Raw genomic sequence first — 20,000 nt, forward strand, 5'->3', positions numbered from 1 at the left:
ATGGCATTGTGGACACTGAATGCGAAGTGTTCCCCTACATAAACTTCTGTCACCTGCCCTATCTCATTCCCTAATTGGAGATCAAGTATCTCACATTCTCTCATTGGGGCTTCTATGTACTAATTAATGAAACTTTCCTGAACACATTTGATCAACTCTTTTCCGATTGGTCCTTTTACAGTATGGGACTCTCAGTTAATTTGTGCAAAGTTTAAATCACTGACTATCAAAACCTTATATTTCTTCCAACAATCTGCAATCCCTAGGCAACACAAGTGAATCTGCAGATGCTGGAAATAAATAAAAACACAAAATGCTGGCAGAACTCAGCAGGCCAGACAGCATCTATGGGAGGAGGTAGTGACGACGTTTCAGGTAGAAACCCTTCATCAACTCTCCTGATGAAGGGTTTGGGCCCGAAGAGGATCTCTGACTACATGATCATTACTCTTACCTGTCTCATTGCACAGGACTAGATCTAAGCTAGCATTTTCCCTTGTAGGTTCACTAACATGCTGCTCAAGAAAGCCATCACAGATGCATTCCATGAAGTCCTCCTCTAGACTTCTTTGACCAACCTGATTTACCCAATCTGTGTGGAAGTTAAAATCCCCCATGACAACTGCCATTCCATTCTTACAAGCCTCAGTTATTTATTGGTTAATCGCTTCTGCCTCTGCAATATTTTTATTAGGTGGCCTATAGACAACTCCCACCAGTGATTTTTTTTCCCTTTACTATTCTTAATAAGCCCAACAGAACTATTTCTACTGACAGGAGAAGGGGCGAAGGCGGGTACTGGCACCTTAAAACCAGTGCTTTGGGTAGATGGAGCTTGTCTGCTTGGGAGGGCAGTCCATCTAAGAGAGGGAAAACTGATTTCAAACCTCCGCTGCCTTGCGGCCATACCCACTCATGGGAAAGGCTTCAGGAGTAAACCTTAAGGACAAATCAATGTTGCCTTCAACCTCATTCCGGCAACTCCTGCGATGTCACTGGTGCCAAGCTGTATCAGCCCTTGCCCTTCCTTCAGACAACATCAGTGTCATAGAGAGGGGAGACTTGCTGTATGGGCAACTGCTGGTCTTCCATACAGCCCTGCCCAGGCATAGATCCATGGTCTCACAAGACTAATGGATGCCACCACATTCTTAATCTCTACCCAGATGGACTCAACATTCTGCTCCATAGATCTTATATCGTCTTTCACAATCACCCTGATCCCATCCTTAATTAAGAGTGCCACCCCACCTCCTTTGCCTTCCTACCTGTCTTTTCGTATTACCTGATACCCTTGGATATTTAATTCCCAGTCATCTCCACCTTGTAAACAGGTCTCTATAATGGCCACTAAATTATATGCCTTGATACTGAACTGTGCCACAAGTTCACTAACCTTGTTTCTAATACTACGGGCATTTAGATAAAGTGCCCTTATACTCATTGTCCTTTTAGAATCTAGTGACCTATGCGATTTTTGCTTTTTACTTTTATGAACTCTACTCTTACCTTTTTTCTTCACTAACTCCAGCTTTGGTCTCTGCATCACTTCCCTCTTTATTTATAACTGAAATTTTTTTAAAAAGTAAGGTGGTGTTCGTGGGTTCACTGGCCATTTAGAAATCAGATGGCAGAGGGGAAGAAGCTGTCCTGAATCGCTGAGTTTGTGCTTCAGGCTTCTGTACCCCCTTCCAAATGGTAACAATGAAAGGAGGGCATGTCCTGGATAATGAGGGTCCTTAATGATGGACACCACTTTCCCAAAGCACTGCTCCTTGAAGATATCTTGGATGCTATGGAGGCTAGTACCCATGATGAGCTGACTAATTTTACAAGTCTCTGCAACTTACTGTGATCTGTGCAGTAACCTCCTCATACCAAATGGTGAAGTAGCCAGTCAGAATGCTCTCTACAGTACATGTGTAGAAGTTTTCTTGTGTTCTTGGTGACAAACCTTTGACATTTTCCCTGACTAGTAAAGCCTCCCTTCCTCCTTTAATCACTCCTGCTCAGTTGTTTCTGAAACAATGGAACCCTGGAATATATCCTGCCCCTCCTGCGACTGTATCACTCATGGCTGTAATATCATAATTCTATGTGGTGATCGTTTGGCAGGACTGAAGTGAGAACTTTTCCAGTATTAATAGAAATAATAAGGTAATTACAGTTCATTTAATACATTATTTCAGATAAGTAGACTGAAAGTTAAAAGGAGGCAGAAGTTTGAGTACAAAGGTAAGTGGATGAGCTGGAGTCTTGTCTGTGGGGTTGATATTGCCAAAGGTTGCAGAGCAATAAAAAAACTCAATAGATTAAGGAAAAATTCTTAAGGAGGTTAAGGTGTGGAGTAGGAAATAAATATATTTGGTACTGCAAGCATTGGCAGCAAAGGAAAAATATTAAAATAAAGTATATTCTGACAGAACCAAAGGATCTCAGAATGCAACAAATTTTTGAATTCTATCATAGCTGATATTAGTGTAGAATTGCACCTTATGTTTCAAAGACTAGTGCATAACCTACAGCTCCTAATCGGATATCAAGTGTGTTATAACTGTTGCAACTTGGCTTAGCAGTTTTCTATGATCAAATAAAGTTTTAGACTCTATCCTAATTGCAACATCTTGTATTAAAATACAATTAATCACCTTGCTTCAGAAAACACTGGTGCAAGAAGAACAGTATTACTTTGAGCAATTCATCAATATTTCTTAAGTTAGTTTTAGTGTCATTTGCCACTGTAGGTGGTATATAAATGTAGAATGGACCTTATCGGATGCTGTTCCTTTTAAAGTTCAGAATCCAGATGGGATTTTGTTTTGTATACAATGATTCCGTTTCACAACATAACCTGTTGTGTTTTGTAGAATACTTTTATTTATAGGTGTTTTACTTTTTGTACAAAGATGGTAAAACTTGAGATGGTATTTGATTGATCACATTTTGATCTGAAAGAAATGTAACCTTCAGTGTTATTGTGTCCAATGCAGAATAATAAAGCTACATCTTCTTTGTATGAATGACCTTTACATTTTTATCTTGTTTTAAAATGTTACCTTAGTCTCCAGAGTATTCCTATCAGCCAGAGTATAAAGGTTTATGAAAATAATGATGGAAATGGAATTTGTACTTCAGAAATGTAATTTTCATCATAGGATTTTAATCGATTTAGTGGTCATTAATGCACTTTACAGTTTGAAGTGATATGATCTGTCAAATAATTGCCTTCAGTCATGCTTTCAGGCAAGCATCTGTTCTTATGAACATTTGACTGTTTTATCTCAATTATTTCCTTCAAAGCATTTTTCTTAAATTGACATGTTTGAATCCAATATTCCTATGGGCCCTTGTAAAGACTACAATTCATATAATTCTGTAAAGCGCCAGGCTCTCAGAGTGCTCAATTTGTTTCTGAATCAACTTAATTTTTAAAGATCAATATATTTTATTTACTTTTGATTCTGGAAACCTTGAGAAAGATGTTTTAGATAATTCTCGCATCTTGTCAAAATATGCTACTTAACCAAACTCAACTTTAAGGATAATATTGTCTCATCCATACATCATTAAAATTAAAATTACTAGAAAGGTTATTCTAAAATAATGAATTTTTATCTTATTCAGGATTATTTGGTAAATATCTTGATGAAAAATGCAAGGAATGAAACCTGTGAGACTGCACGGTAAGTATGAATAACTTTGTACTTGGGAATTATTTAAAATTCTTCTCCAGAAATAATAAATGTCATGGAGCATTAACTAAACAGTGTCTTGGGTGAGTCTGATAAGACCATATGACATAGGAGCATTCAGCACATCATGTGATGTTTCAGGCCAAGACCCTTCATCAAGAGTTCCTCCCACATTTTGTGTGTATCCACTCTATCTAGGTCTTTCAGTATTTGATAGGCTTCAATGAGATTTCCCCTCATACTCCTAAACTCCAGCGAATACGGACCCAGAGCCATTCCTAGGATCTTTCTCATGAACTTCCTCTGGACCCTCTCCAATGCCAGCCAATCAGTAAAGCCTCCTTTATTCCAACTCTGCCTCCTGCCAATCAGCCTATCTCCTATCCATTCTAGTACCTTTCCTGTAATACCATGGGCTTTTATCTTGTTTAGCAGCCTCATGTGTAGAACATTGTCAGAGGCCTTCAAAAAATCCAAGTAAAAATCCACTGACTCTCTTTTGCCTATCCTGCCTGTTATTTCCTCAAAGAGGGCCAACAAATATGTCCGGCAAGATTTTCCTTGAAAGAAACCATGTGGACTTAGCCCTAATATTGGTCATTGCTATCATTTATCATTATGGTCGTACACTTCTCATGATTTACTGAGATTACCCATGTTGTCCACAATTCTTCCTGCGTGCATGCTAAATTGGAAAAGCAGTCTGAAAGACTAGTTGAACAACACCGTAATATTGTCATATTGACAGAATAGCTTACAGGAAAAAAGTATTTCTTCATTGCAGTTTCTGCCTAAGATAAGTCTTGACTGACAAAGCAAATGCTCCTCTTCTTTAGAGGTTTTGGTATAGTAGTACATTGGAAGGAGTTGCCTTGGGACTTCTCAGGAATGAATTCCAAATTCAAGAAGTCTCATGCTATCAAGTCAAAAATGGGCAAAGAAATATGAACGTTGACTCTTTCTTCTAAAAGCTGATGAATCATTATTGCTGCATGTTGAGCAAGTACTGGGAACAGCAAGTGCACAAAATATATTCTGAACAGGGAGATTAGTTGCCAAACATTGGTGACACCAGGACTGACCACTCTGGGCAAGTCCCAAAGTTCCTAGCTGATATCTGTGTCTGCAACAGGTGGAAAGAAAACCAAACCAAGAGATAAACCTACCTGGTTCCGTCCTCATCAATCTATCTTCAGCCAGTTTGATTCCTTTCCTGTAACATCCAAAAATGTGATAAAGTGCTATCAAATGCCACCAGACCTTTCTGACCAGTACTCACTTTGAGTTTTCCCAGGAGAACTTGGTCCTATGTTTCATTCCAGCCACGCTCCAAGCAGCTGAATTCTAAAGGTGAGGCATCAGTCCCTATCCTCAATGTCAAGGAATCATTTGATTGAAGAATAAAAGTCAGTAATCGTCAAGAGGAAAACACACCATTAATGTCATAGCTTGCACAAAAAAAGGTGGCTGTGTTTATTGAAAGTCAATAAACTTAGCCCATGATATTACTGCAGGAATTCCTGAGGGCAATGTTATCAGCGACTGATCTTCCATCAGAAGATCAGAAAAGGGCAAATCTGCTGATGATTGCACAATGATTGCAATTTCATTTTGTAATTCCTCAGGAAATTAAGTAGCCTTGCACCAAGACAACATTCAGACATGAGCTGATAAGTGGAAACATGTTTATACCATGTTTACCAGACAATAAAGATGAATCCCTGAATACGGTCCAGACCACCTATTCAAAGGAGTCCTGTAAGCACTCCTGAGCTTCCCTTGTACATATCTTTCTGGTCCTCACTGTTGGTGCTGCAGTCTTCAGTCTCTGCCTATACTCAGGGTGTAGAAGTACAGACTTCCCAAAGTGAGGGCATGGAATAGCACAGAAGGCATTCTTGTTGGTGGTTTAACAATGGTCCAGTGTGTTGTTTCTTCTGGTATTGCAAGTGATCATTTGATGGTCATTGTTTTGTAATTGGTTCAGACTGGCCTGGTTAAAATCCCCCAAACGATGGTGAAGGCATTAGGGTGCACTGTTTTGTGCATGTTGATCCCATTGCCCTAAGGTGGAATGTATATCACTACTAAAATGATCACAGAAATCTCCCGTGAAAGGTAAAATGGATGGCATTTAACTGCGAGATATTCCAGATCTGGTGAGCAGAATTGGGACAGCACTATATACTAATGCACCATGAGGAGCTGATCATGAGGCATACTCCTCCACCTCTGCTCTTGAGAGACTCTGATGGTGTATAGTAAACACTTCAATCTGAATCACTGCATCTGGTACAGAAGGGGTTAACCAGGATCCTGTGAAACAAAGGACATACGAGGTCCTAATGTCCCCCTGATTGAGCACCCTGCTTTGACTTCAAAATATATTGAATTCTTGTATTGCCATCTCTAAAACTTAGACCTGCATATCCCACTTTTGCGATATTTATCAGTGATTTCAATATACATGTAAGAGGCATGGGAAGGAAGTTTTTAAGTGATAGAAAAATGTTGTTTTAGTTGCTGGTAAGGAGGAGATCTTAAGGTTATACAAAGGCATACATTATTTGGTTAGCTGATAGTAACAATGCAAATAGAATTTCATCCAAAGAAGTGTGAGTTAATAGTTTTGGGAAAGTTTCAACAAGCTAAAGCAATATATAATAAATGGGGGGGATATTGAGCAGTGTGAGTAAACAGAGGATCCTGTTGTGCATCCTCAGCTCTTTAAAGATCAGTAGATGGTTAAGGAAATGTGTGGATTTTTTTAAGTGCCTAGGTATAGAATATAAGAGCAGAGAGATTCTACTAGAACTGTATACAGAACTACTAAGATCACAGGTTAATATCATTATGAAAGAAGATTGGATTGGAGGGGAAAAATGATTTTCAGCACTGGGAAATTCTAACTCATCCAGCCTCTCTTCTTAGCTATGATCATTTTCATGGACGAAAGTGCGCACTGAGAAATTGGATCTGTGGGAGATTGAGGAATATAAAAGTTTGAGGGTCCTAAAGAATAGCAAGGTTATGTTTTTCACCCAGAAGAAGGTGAGGTCAAGAACTCACTCCCTGAAAGGCTGTTAAATATGAAACCATCATTTCCTTTACATATTACCTAAGTATGCACTTGAAGAGGATTTGACTTGCAGGGCTATTGGCCTGGTACCAGAAGATGTTATTCAGTTTGTTAGCTCTTCTTCAACTGTCATAGACATCATTATGTTATAACACTGTGGGAATGCCTTCACCAGAAGAATTGCAGCAGTTCAGAATGATGGTTTATCAAGTACATCGGGAGTGGGCTTGCCAGAAACACCACATCCTGGGAAAGGGAATAAAATAAAATCTCGACAACAATGTCTCTTTATTCTCGGACTTTCCAGTTTGCCTTGGCAAATTTCGCCACTTAAAATCTTCTGCAAATGTGAATTATGATATTCTAATGAATGCCAGTACAGGATATTATGCATGTTTTAGTACAATGTAATAGAATATAAACCACAAGAACAGTTATGACACCATGCATAAACTTTAGTGGAAAGCTTTATTACATTCACATGGTGTAAATGTACTTGAATGTTCAATTAACATCTGCCACTATGTAGGAATAAAAAATCCCATATTGATCAAAAGTTTATCAGACTGCTTTTCAATCTACTATTTTACCAACAAAAGTGCAAAATTAAAATACAGACATGAACATTAGATTTGTCTATTATGTCACAAATTGAAGATGCATTTTCAAATTGTTTGTTGATTTACTAAACTACAACTTCCACTGGCTGTAATGATTGGTTATGGTGTGAATCAACTCCTGCCTCAGGTGACCTGAATCTACTCCAGTTTGTCTTTTGCCACAGTAAGTCAACAACATACAGTATGTGATTTTTCTGGCTTGTCACTTTCCTGTGGTCCATCTTGACAACATGAACTCCTACATCTGACATGTTGATTCATGGCCTCCTAGTGCCATGATGAGGCCACCTTCTGGTTGGAGGAGCAACACTCTGTATTCCATCTGGGGAGCCTCCAACCTGATGGCATGAATATTGATTTCTCCTTCTAGTTAAAAAAAATCCTTCTTGCATATTCTATTCCCCACTCTGACCACTTCCCTCTTTTCACCTGCCTATCACTTCTCCCTGGGTCCGTGCCTCCTTCTGTTTTTCCTATGGTCCATTCCCCTCTCCTATCAGATTCCTTCCTCTCCAGCCCTTTACCTTTTCTACCCACCTGACTTTATCTGTCGCCTTCTAGCTTTCCTCCTTCCCCTTCTCCCACTTATTTATCCTGTTATCTTCCCCCTTCCATTCCAGTCCTGAAGAAGGGTCTTGGCCCAAAACATTAACTGCTTATTCATTTCCATAGATGTTGCCTGTCTTGCTGAGTTTCTCCAGCCTTTTGAGAGTGTTGTTTAGATTGCCAGCATCTGCAGAATTTCTAGTGTTTATGATTTCCTACATCACACTGCTGCTCATGGACTATTCAGCATTCAACACAATCATCCTATCCAAACTCATCATTAAGCTTCAAGTCCGGAGCCTTTGACCCTCCATCTGCAACTGGATTCACGATTTCCTCATCAGCAGATATCAGTCAGTGAAGATTAGTAACAGCATCTCCTCCTCACTAATACAAGTGTACCTTGACAGTCAACTACCTGATGACTGTTCTGTGTACAACCCACAGCTGGTTCCAATTCTGGTTTTCATAGATGTGTGTGCATCTGATCCCTGTTTGTCCTGGAATGCATCTGGGCTCAGTATTAATTTATTGAACTGAGGGACTGAATGTATATTGTATCTGTTTGCTTGACTGTTGTATAGCCACATTTGTTAAATTCAATACAGGTAGTTCAATAGTTTAAAATTAATTGATTTTAATTTGTTTCCCAATTGTTTCAGAAGTCCTCTGATTTTAGAAGTTTAGAAACAGGAAAAAAGGCCTTCCAGCAGAAAGCCATTGCAGCCTATTTGCTAGTCAGACCATTCTGCTTTGCAGGACTCTACTACAATGATTGCTGCAGTGGACTGGGAAACAATTCCTAGGTGTGACCTAGGGATGAATTTGTTTGGGAGGCTATTGACAACTGGGTTCAGCTTGTTCTAACCAATTAATTACAACCAAATTGATTTCAAGTAGCTTTAATTGTATCATTACATTATATTTTTAATGTCCAATAATGGAGGTACAGAGAAGGGTTTATGTCCAAGTATGGTGCTTCATCTGGCAGAAGAAAAACCTTTGCTGGATTTTGCATGTACCTCATTGATAATGAGGACTAAGAAAAATTGAAGTTGAAGAGAATAGCAATGTCGATGTATACTCAAGTGCAACTTTCAATTTTGCCTGATGCATGTTTCTTGATTTTTATTCAGCTGCATTGCAATGTGTAGTCTTGGAATCTGGATTAGTGAAGAACTGGTGCAGTGCACAAACCACGCTCAGGTCCAAGATGCTCTCAATGTATTAGGTGTGACACTTAAGGTAATAATTAATTCTCTCTAGAGTGACTTGCTTATTTCAAAGGAACCAAACAAAATAAATTTTTTCTATAGCCTTTGTAATGGATTAAAATACAATTTGCAATGCTATTTCAGGAGAAAAAAAAATGTTTTTCAGTTCAATAATCAATGCCTTTTCCTAAATATTTTATAGCAGTATATATGCGCTTGATTATTTTGATTTATTTGGATTTGTCTTCAACTGTAAGGTTAGTATTTTGGACAAGAACAGATTGATTCTCATTTCTGCACCTTATTAGCAGTTGAGTTTAAAAGAACAGTCCAATTGCTGTACCTGTGTCCTACTGCCTCTGTTTTAACCAATTTTCAGAAATCCCAGGTATTTAATCTCAAACGTGGCACCCGCCAGGGATGCCCCTTAAGTCCCTTTCTCTTTGATTTGGCTATGGAACCTCTGGCAATAGCATTTCGAAACTGCCCTGAATTGACTGGGATTTGGAGAGGGGGTGTTGAGCATAAAGTTTCTCTCTATGCTGATGACTCATTACTCTTTCTCTGAAATCCGTCTACATCCTTACCTCTAATGTTTTCACTTCTTGACCAGTTTAGCCAGATCTTTGGCTATAAACTTAACTTACATAAGAGTGAACTTCTCCCAATTAATAAAGAAGCACAAGAACTAACATTCCATGATCTCCCTTTTAAAGTAGTCCATAATCAATTTACTTATCTTGGAATTACAGTCACAAGGAAGTTTAAAGATCTCTTTCGTGAAAACTTTGCCAACCTTTCATATGCTATAAAACAGAGTCTGGTACAATGGTCACCTCTATCTATGTCTTTGGTAGGTCATATTAATGTTGTTAAAATGTATGTTCTCCCCAAATTTTTATACCTATTTCAATCTATCCCAATTTTTATTCCTAAATCTTTTTTTGATTCCTTGGACTCTATTATTTTGTCATATCTGTGGCAGAATAAGCGCTCTAGAATTAATAAAATCCATCTCCAAAAATCTAAAAAAGAGGGTGGAATGGCTTTACCTAACTTTCGTTTATATTATTGGGCAGCTAATATATGTTGTGCTACCTTCTGGTCTTTCTTCCATGGCCAACCCGAGTGCCCTAATTGGGTGGCGATGGAGCTGAGCTCCACCAAAGAATTATCTATCTCTGCACTTCTTGGCTCTGCACTCCCTAGTAGTCTGCCCAGATTAGTCTGCTAATCCTCTTGTTAGACACACTTTGCATATATGGGCTCAGATCAGGAAATGCTATGGTTTCCAGGGGTTTTCCGTTTCCAGCCCTATTGCTCATAATCACCTTTTTTTACCTACTACATACGATTCAGCATTCCAGGTTTGGTATAGGAAGGGCATTAGACATTTTGAAGATCTTTTCATTGATAATCGCTTCGCTTCTTTTCAGCAGCTCTCTGTTAAGTTCAATCTGTCCAATGCTCATTTTTTTCAGATATCTCCAAATCTGACACTTTATTGCTCCTTTAATTCCTAACTTCCCTGAAATGCCTGCAAAAAATGCTATGGACCTATTTCTTTCCATGAATCCACTAGGTAAAGGCTTAATATCAATCATCCGAGATAAACCAGCGGCCTTACGACGGGCCCCCATAGATAAAATCAAAATGGCCTGGGAGCAGGATTTAAATATCTCCTTATCTGAGGAGAGCTGGGATTCAGTTCTCAAATCGGTTAACTCAACCTCTCTTTGTGCTCACCACTGCCTTTTACAGTTTAAGATTGTTCATAGAGCCCATACGTCTAAATCTAAACTATCTTGATTCTACCCTAGCATTAGTCCGCTCTGTGATAAATGCAAGAGGGGCGTGGCCTCTCTCATCCATATGTACTGGTTCTGTCCTAGCTTGGAGAAATTCTGGAAAGACGTCTTCACTACGTTATCGTGTATTCTGAATCAGCACCTAGAACCAAACCCCTTAATTGCTCTGTTCGGTTTTTGGGGCGAGACAGATTTATGTCAGGGTCCGACCAAATGCCGAATATTATCCTTTGCCTCTCTCCCGGCTAGACGCTTGATCCTCCTCAGATGGAGAGATGCAGCCCCGCCCACTCATGCTCAATGGCTTAACGACATCATGGACTGTTTGGACCTCGAAAGAATTCATTATTCAGTTCTCAATTCAGATCTAAAGTTCCATAAGATCTGGGGACCTTTTATCGAGTACTTTCATAACCTTCCTCTTGACTAGGGTTTTTTTTCTTCTTTTCAGTCCCTTGCTTTCAGCTCCTTTTTTTTTCTGGTAGAAGGCATTATTACCCTCTGTTGCTGAGTGTATTCACAGTCTGGGAGCTTGGCTGTCCTGACTTATACTCTCTATATTGTGTTGTGGTTGGTCTGGAGTTGCTGTTGTTTTTTCTTGTGTTGTGGGGCTTGGGGAGGACACTAAGCTTACTTGTCTTTAATTTAGGTGCTTTTTTTTGCTAAATTCTCTTCCTTTGTAGCATATTGTTATTGTATGCTTAATTTTGCACTGTTTTAATGTTCCTCATTGGGATTTGGGGTTTTTAATTTGTAAAATGTTTTGAAAAACTAATAAAAAATATTTTTAAAAAAAGAACAGGAAATTTACACAGCCACCCCTAAATTCTCATTGAATCTTTGACAATGCCATTCTCTAGAATTCCCTCCCTACACCTTTCCATCTTTTTACCTCTGTAGAATCAGAGTACTGTTGCAGCAAATAAGGAGGTTGCCTATTCCACTGAGGTCCTACTGACTGTTCGCAAAGTACAGTCCAATTCTACTTCCACTGTAACCCTGGAAATAATATTTTTCATACCAATTGAATTAACTTCTGGAAGTCTTGTATTACTCTTTTCCCTCCACCCTTATTGACCATAAGTTCCATATCATAAGCAGGTTTGAGCTATTCTTTTAAGTGCCCCTGCCCTTCATCCTTTCCCATTACTTTGAATCCTTTGGTCCTTGAACCAACCATAAATAGGAGTAGCTTCCCTACTTAGCTTATTGAACGTATCGTGACCTTACTCATGTCTAGCAAATCTTTCTGCTTTATATGTAGAGTAATATCCGCGTAGCCAGTCTGTTCTTGTGCAGGATGTTCCCAGGAAATGAATGAGTTCCATTTTTGCAGATAATCATAAGTCAGTTTTGTCTATGTCAGAAAATACACAGAAATCACTTTTGTATGGTGATCGTACCTTCACAGAATTGTGTTGAATGCTCTCAAAAGCACATAAGACTGATAAGAAAGAACAATTAGTAAAAGTAGAGAGAGAGGACACCAGTTCTGACTTCCGTAGGAACGAAATTATGTATTTACATAGGATTTTTCACTTCCATAATATTAGGGAAGTTTGTCAATCTATGGGAGGCCTATAAGTGGATGTTCATTTCTGGGGGATGTACTGTAATTAAAACCCCTTCTTTGTAAAATCATTTAGGAAATTATATCTGCATCTTTTAGGGATTCTTCAGTTCCTTCTAAGATAGTGTCCAGAATTGAAGACACTATATGATTTGTGGTTAAGCAATTCTCTCAGTTGCAAAGATATAATGTTTTTATATGTTTAGGAGTCTGTGTTTGTACACGGCCCTTAATAACTGTGCCATACAATCTGCATATTATTCTTGTTCATCATGCCAAAATGTATTGCTTTGTCATTGTATTGGATTCCATTTGCTTCCTTGTGCCAGCCAATATATATCCTTTTACAGTCCATTATTGTTCTCACCACTAATTATCACTCCTACAAGTTTCATACCATCTACTGATATGAATATTTTACTGTTCACACCTAAATACTGCTATGTATGTGTGTGTGTGTATATATAACAAACACTGTTCTTTTTTAAAGGCCCCTGGAAGCAATATTGTTATAACAACTTTCTGCTTGTAGTGTCGTCCATACACTACTTTGTTATCACGCTGCCATTAAATTATTGCTTCCACAAGTCTTTTTTTTTAAACTGGCCCCAACTGTTCCCTTTCTAGGGGGTAACAAATGATTACCGCAAGTCCTTCTGTAATCCTCACTCTTGTATATGTTCAGCATGTTTGGATATATACCAGCAAGGAGATTTACTGAAATTAAATCATAGCCAACTTTACTACCACCACCTTCTTTACAGTTTTCATCCTAACCATTACTCCTATAACATCCCCTTTGGAGATTTTGGCAAGGGAGCAATACAAAGTTCTCATTAAGCTCCTTACCCTTCTGTTTTCATTTTGGTCCCTTTTGAGTTATTATTCCTCCTATTTCACTATAAAATGCTTTCAGGTCTCTTTTAAGATCATTGTCATTTTATTTGTATTTGTTGTATTTGCCTGCCATTATTTCCTTTTCCCTTTCTTTGTCTACTACAATCAGTCTGGTTCTCACCACAGTAATGTATTGGCACATGCCGTGCATTAGCTTTTATTATTATTATCATATTCTCCATCTCACCAAGTTAGCTGTGGCTTTTGCTCTTAGACCTTTCCCCTTTCTGGGAGTGAAACTTCATTTTTTTAAGAGCTTTAGTTCCTGCATCAGGCGTTGGATCACGGCATTGCAGGTCCTTTCATTTGGCATTTAGTAAAATTGATTCCGATTTTTGGCCTGCAATGTTAAGTGTAATATAGAAGTACACTCTCTTAATATAAGCAGATTCTCAAAATACATTTGAAGTGAAAATGTTTAAGAACAAAATTAACTTTCATTGAGTGTTTAATTTTCTTTTGCACTTATGACAAATACCATAGAACTTCCATGAGATGTTAAGAGAATATTACTCCATTGTGTCAAAAAAATTGAGGGCGTTGTTTAAGTCTTAAGTCTACATACACTATAGAAATTTAGATGTTCAGAAGTTGCAGCTTTTTGCAGCTGTGCTTGTTAATCAATGTTGACAAATGAGAAATAGTACTTGAAGTTTATAAAATGTCAATGTTTTTCTTCTAAGTTCAAGGGACATGAACTTTTTTATAAAAAGTAAGGTGAATTTGTGTTTTTATAATGAAATTAGAGCTATTTTATCACTTCCAATGCTAATGATATTTGTATAATGTTAACATATAACTTCATGTATTTTCAAGTAGAAGAAAAACTTTCTTTGAAAGCATTGGAAAGGAAAGGAAAATTTTGATAATTAACTATTTTTCTGTGTGAACTTTTGTTTGAAGTATGCTGTGTATAATGTCTATACAAGGGGTGATTGATAAGTTCATGGCCTACTGTAGAAGGAGTCAATTTTAGAAAACCCAGCACATTTATTTTTCCTACATTTACACACTTAATCCAGTGGTCGTGGAGCATACGGATCCCTTCTCTGTAGAAGTTAGCGTCTTGGACCTCCAGAAGTGGTCCACAGCAGAGGTGATTGATTAGTTCGTGGCATGAGGTAGAAGGAGATGAGTTAATAACTTCAAGCTTTCTGCATTATCATTCAAAGAGTTGAACTGCACGTGCACGTAACAAGAGCTGTGTAACTCATCTCCTTCTACCTTAGACCACGAACTTATCAATCACCCCATGCTGTAGACCACTTCTGGAGGTCCAAGGCGCCGGCTTCTACAGAGAAGGGATCCGTATGCTCCACGACCACTGGACTAAGTGTGTAAATGTAGGAAAAATAAATGTGCTAGGTTTTCTAAAATTCACTCTCTACCTTAGGCCACGAACTTATCAATCACCCCTTGAATGTGTATAAAATTTACTATATATATAAATGTTAAATCAATAGGAAAATGTTCATAATGTTCTTAATGAGCATGAATTTTATCTGCTATTTTAGCACTTGTGTAAAGAGGATGCTTCTAAAATAGATTGATAAAATGCAGTAAAAATTTATTAAAATTCTTTATTTATGAGAATGGGAAATAAGAGCAAGGGGCAGTTGTATCGTCCTTTTACTGTATCTTAAAACCTTTTTACCATTCATTAATGTCAAGACTGATCTTTGTCAAGTCCACTTTTCCACCCATAGTTAATTAATATCAATTTGTAAATACTTCAATGCACAAAGAAAGCATTCTCAGTGTAGTACCCTCTTCTAGAGTAAGCTGCAACAAGAAATGATAGACCAGACCATTGTTGCAATTCTCTTGCCTAGCCTTGTTTTTAAAAGAAAGTATTCTTGATTCTTTGTAACCAAACAAAAGGTAAATATTTTCTTGATAATCCTTAAGATTCTGAATGTTAGTTGCATAACAGCTGTGCAGAATATTTTTGTTAAGGATGCACAACTGCTAATTAGGCTTTCTTAAGCAACTAACTGTCTCAATATAAAACAGCCATTTGCAAGCCAGCTGATCTCAATTGTCACAGTTGAAAATTGCATCCATTCATAGTCAGAGACATTACTTAGCCTACTGATGAGCAGGGAGAGTTCTTTCATTGTGCAGCATAAGATTCTAAGAAATTAACAATATGTAGGAATCAATGCAAAGGTACACAAAGGATTAGGGGCCTTTGATGTTTGAGAATGACATATATATAATTGATATCCCTGGTCAGCTGAATGTTAGTCATAACAAGTGTTAAAAAATGTTTATTTGTGAAGTCATTTACTTTGGATAACAGAATGCTGGTTTCATCCAGTGTAAATTTACATGATAATATTTTTGTTTCCTTTTGGTTATTATGCAAATAACTATATTATTTTTATTGTGAATTAACTCTTATTTGTAATTTTCTTTAGTTGTTCATGAATTTTACAAATCAGATCACAACCTTAGTTATCCCAAAACTAGTTATTTTTCACTGAACATGTCAAGATTAGATTGTGGCTTAAAAAGACTGTTCAGATGTGGTTTATATTTTCAATGACATGTTTTGTTTCAAGTTTTCCAACAAAGTAGTTGCTGAAGTGGCTTGTGACATGCTGCAACTGTTGGTTACTCATATGGAAAAGCTTAAGAAGTATGAATCACAGCTTCCCAAGAAAATTGCTGAGGTAAATTGCTTTCTTTCATAGTTGTCTGAGTGCGAAAATCATATTATTTTTGTATACCATTGAAATTGATTCAAATGTCTGTTAAACAGATGGTTTATATGTACTGTAATAAAACTAAACAATATTTTAAAATGCAGATCCTTGTTGCCACTATTGCATTTCTCTTGCCCAGTGCAGAGCATTCCTCTGTTGATGCAGATAAAAGGGTGAGTGTGACTTTTTATGTTACTCCTTTCCAGATGCATGACAACACTTCAGATTGAAACTAAGGCAGAATACTGCATTATATTTTCTTATCTTCTAGTTAATAGTGTCCCTGCTACTCTGTCTCTTGGACTGGTGTATGGCAATGTCAGTGGAAGCTTTATTGGAGCCTATTAGTGCAGCTTTGATGGAAGACCAAATGGCACGGCAAGCACCTTTACTAGATTACATATACAGGGTATGTATGTTTTGTATAGTTTAGGACTTCCACTATTGAAGGCCATTTAATTGCACAATAACTGAGTTAATTGAATAACAACATTCACATTATGCATGAAACTCTGTTATAATAAATATTTCTGAATGAATTACAATCATAAATTGATCCTGTATACCTTAGTTTCTTTGGAATGTCTTTGCCCTGGAGGCAGGGTGGCATGAAGCATTGAGAGTTGAAAGAGAGTTGGTGGAGGAGAGGGAATATGGAACAGAAAAGGCCACTCTGTGTCAGGGTGGAGGTAGGATTACCTTAAATTCAACACAGAATCATTACCAACAGATATTATCCAAAAAGTGAGGACAATGGTAGTAGTCAAACTGTCAAATAAAATCAAGTTTATTTATCATTCAAACCATACATAGATAAACCTGAACAAAATATCATTCCTCTGAGGCCAAGCTGAAAAACATTTAAAATAGCAAGCAGATGTAACTCCCTGGGTCGCCTCAGGCTCGCTCAGCTCGTTCCCGTCTAGGGGGAGCAGCCTTCGGCCCCGCCAAACTGGGTAATCAGCTGGTGTGGATGCTGTGTGATGTCCCCGCCTTGCCCAAAAACAGACAGCACACCATATGCGATTAAATGAGTACAATTTATAAAGGTTACTATAACTAAGTGATTAATAACGATACAGTATATATGAAGAGAAAATTAAAGAAAAGGCGCCAAACTTATCAAAGTCCAAACCACTTCGTGCACAACCGTTGGAGCTCAATTACTGAAGTCTTCTGGCCACCATTCGATCCCCTCCGAACTCCTCGACTCGCAGCTCAGGACCCTCCGAACTCCTCGACTCTCCAAACAGCTCAGGACCCTCCGAGTGGTCAACCAAGCACATCTAGCTTCAACCCCCCCCTCCTCGGAGAATCTCCCGGCCTCGGACCCCCCTTTGGGGTCCGATCCTCGCCCAGCTTAGAGCATTGCGTCCTCTCTCTCGACCCCCTCGCGCCGATCTGCCCAAAAGCCCGTCAACAAAAGCTTACAGACTCAGAAGAAAGAAAATTAATCCCCATTTGGTTTACAAAGGAATACCATTCTCGTTATCAGTAAATTAGCATTCCTGCTAGTTAACAAAAAGAAGAAACCCTCTTTACACTCTCCCTCCACCAAATAAAAGTCATGTCCTCATGACTACTAAATAACTCGCCACCTTTCCTGCCAACACACCGTAACCCAAGCACAAACAGGGACATCTCCTCCCCACACAGTAAACCTCACGCCCTGTTTTTCAGGCGCTACTTAGGCCAACTATCTGGGAGTTCCCTAACCCTTCTGAGACCTCCGTACCCCCTCACCTAAACCCTTCAGGCTCGGACACAACTGGGGATACCTTGGGCCCACTACCACCTCCTCTCTCAACCTCTCACTCATGCCTCACACTGCACACAGCTAACCCTCCCCGCTACACCTGACTCAATGGGAGAAGGGCCAAAGGTCTCTTCCTCAATCGAGGGAAAGTCAGCAAAAGGCAGCATGTACCACACATCCAGCACATCATCCATCGAATCTGTATTCTTCCTCATTCCTGTGATCGGTAGCTGCTGTTTGATCTTCTCCAAACGGAAACACGTGGCCTGCACTGCTCCCGCAGTCTCTTCAGCCTCCTGTTCAGTATTCACTGCACTTCTCTCCAGCTTTTTCTTCCTCATGACTTCTTCCAGATCAACTTTCAGGTTTTGCACTTCATTTGAACTGTCGATGGTCATCTTCAGGTTCCCTTCAAGTTTCCGCTTCTCTCTTCTGAGATTCATCTGTAATTTCTTCACCTCCGCAAACTCCCCTCTCCGGGTTCTCAGTTTGCTATTACCCTCAGTCAGACAACTTTCTTCATTCTCTCCAACTTGTAAGTCTTCCGAATGGTTCCAGATCACTTTCTCCAGTCTCTCCGTCTTCATTTCAAACTTGATTCCGTAGAGACGGTCTCTCACGAGCTGCGACCTTCGCCAGCCCTGGCACGTGTCCCGAAAACACTTTAACTCGGTAGTTCTCAGCTGCTCCTGCAACGACCTCACTTCATATTCTCCTGAGGCAAATCCAAATACCAAGAGATCATCCACATACACCAAAACTCCAAACGCCTCCACATCCCCTATGGTCTTCCACCTGCCCCGCAGGAAGGTTGCAAGGGCTCCAGATATGCCCTGTGGCATCTTTTCGGACCCGAAGACTCCTAGGGAACTTATAACGGCCGTCTTCTCCTTGTTGGCCCCACTCATCGGGATCTGGCAACATCCACTCCTCAGATCCAGCACCTTAAACCACTTCACACCACTCAGACAGGCCATCGCCTCTCTGGCCCTCAGGGCCATATTCTGGTCACTGACAGTGCGCCTCTTCAACGCAATATAATCCATACACACGCTGCCTACATCTTCCACGGCTGTAGGGGCCAGTCGCCGCAACCTCTCTCTCTCCGAGGTGTCTTCAGCAGTCAACTCCCCTCCCTTGTGGTATTTCGCAGCGTCCACGAAGAGGGTCTCACCATCAGATACTTCCCCCAGGCCGTACCACCACTGGCTCTTGTTTGAATTCGTTATCAGCCCAATGCTGCTACACACGTCCGCACAAGCAGCTCGAAACCCTGGGTGCATCGACAATGCCTCCAAACAGCGCTCACCCGCCTCCTCCGGGCAGGCTCCCAAGCGCACCAGCAGGATTTTGGTTCTCTCTAGAACAGAAACGCTGCCCGTCTCAACAGGGTCCGGACACATCAGCATTAACGATTCATGAACCTCAGTCTCCTCCACATTTGCCTCTAAGAACTCCATTTTCACTGACCAACAACCGTTGTCTGGATAATCACCGACACTGGTACCCCGAATCTCCAGTGTCCTCAATGTTGTCAAGGGTAAATGCTTCCAATAACGGTTATGAAACAAACTGTACAGCAACTTCACCGGCGCCCCGGTGCTGAGGATGGCTTTAACTTGACTTCCATCCATCCGTAACAACACCTGTGCGCATGGCCCCTCTAAGCCTTCAGGAATAGGGTCTGCTCCTTTCGGGAGTTCCTTGGTACATTGCTGGGAACGTGCTCCCCCAGAGACCCCAAGCCGTTCCCCCACTGGGCCTCCTCTAAGTTTCCCGACACCTCTCGAATCAACGGAACAACTGATCCCCTTGACAGATCCCCTTGGCACCACAAGCAATTTATCTGCCCCCCTAGGCAAAAAAGGATACCCTAAAAACTTCCCACCAATCTCCTGCCACGGATATGATAAGCCCCCCAGCTGCGGCATTTGACTTCCAGTCGAACCACACGCATTTTCCCACACTTTCCCAGAACTGGCAGCGGTCACTTCGAGATAATTGCGCCCGACAGTTCTAACAAAGTCACCAGCCCGCCTACTCAAACTTTCAACCCGTCCCTGTCGCTTTCCCTCAGCCAAGCACTGCCACTCACCCAACAACTGAGGGG

At 39.8% G+C, this 20,000-nt stretch overlaps 1 protein-coding gene across 5 annotated transcripts in view; it reads left to right on the top strand.

The window, feature by feature from the left end:
- Window positions 1-20,000, top strand: part of ralgapa2 (Ral GTPase activating protein catalytic subunit alpha 2) — a 482,467-nt gene that overhangs the window by 246,430 nt on the left and 216,037 nt on the right. For all 5 annotated transcript variants that reach the window (XM_059986278.1, XM_059986280.1, XM_059986279.1 and 2 more), the window contains exons 27-31: window positions 3,625-3,683; window positions 9,074-9,182; window positions 15,991-16,101; window positions 16,239-16,307; window positions 16,406-16,543. In XM_059986278.1, coding sequence (XP_059842261.1) covers window positions 3,625-3,683; window positions 9,074-9,182; window positions 15,991-16,101; window positions 16,239-16,307; window positions 16,406-16,543 — 486 coding nt within the window. The remainder of the gene's footprint in view (window positions 1-3,624; window positions 3,684-9,073; window positions 9,183-15,990; window positions 16,102-16,238; window positions 16,308-16,405; window positions 16,544-20,000) is intronic.

This window comes from Hypanus sabinus, chromosome 12, assembly GCF_030144855.1.
Source record: "Hypanus sabinus isolate sHypSab1 chromosome 12, sHypSab1.hap1, whole genome shotgun sequence".
Lineage (NCBI taxonomy): Eukaryota > Metazoa > Chordata > Chondrichthyes > Myliobatiformes > Dasyatidae > Hypanus > Hypanus sabinus.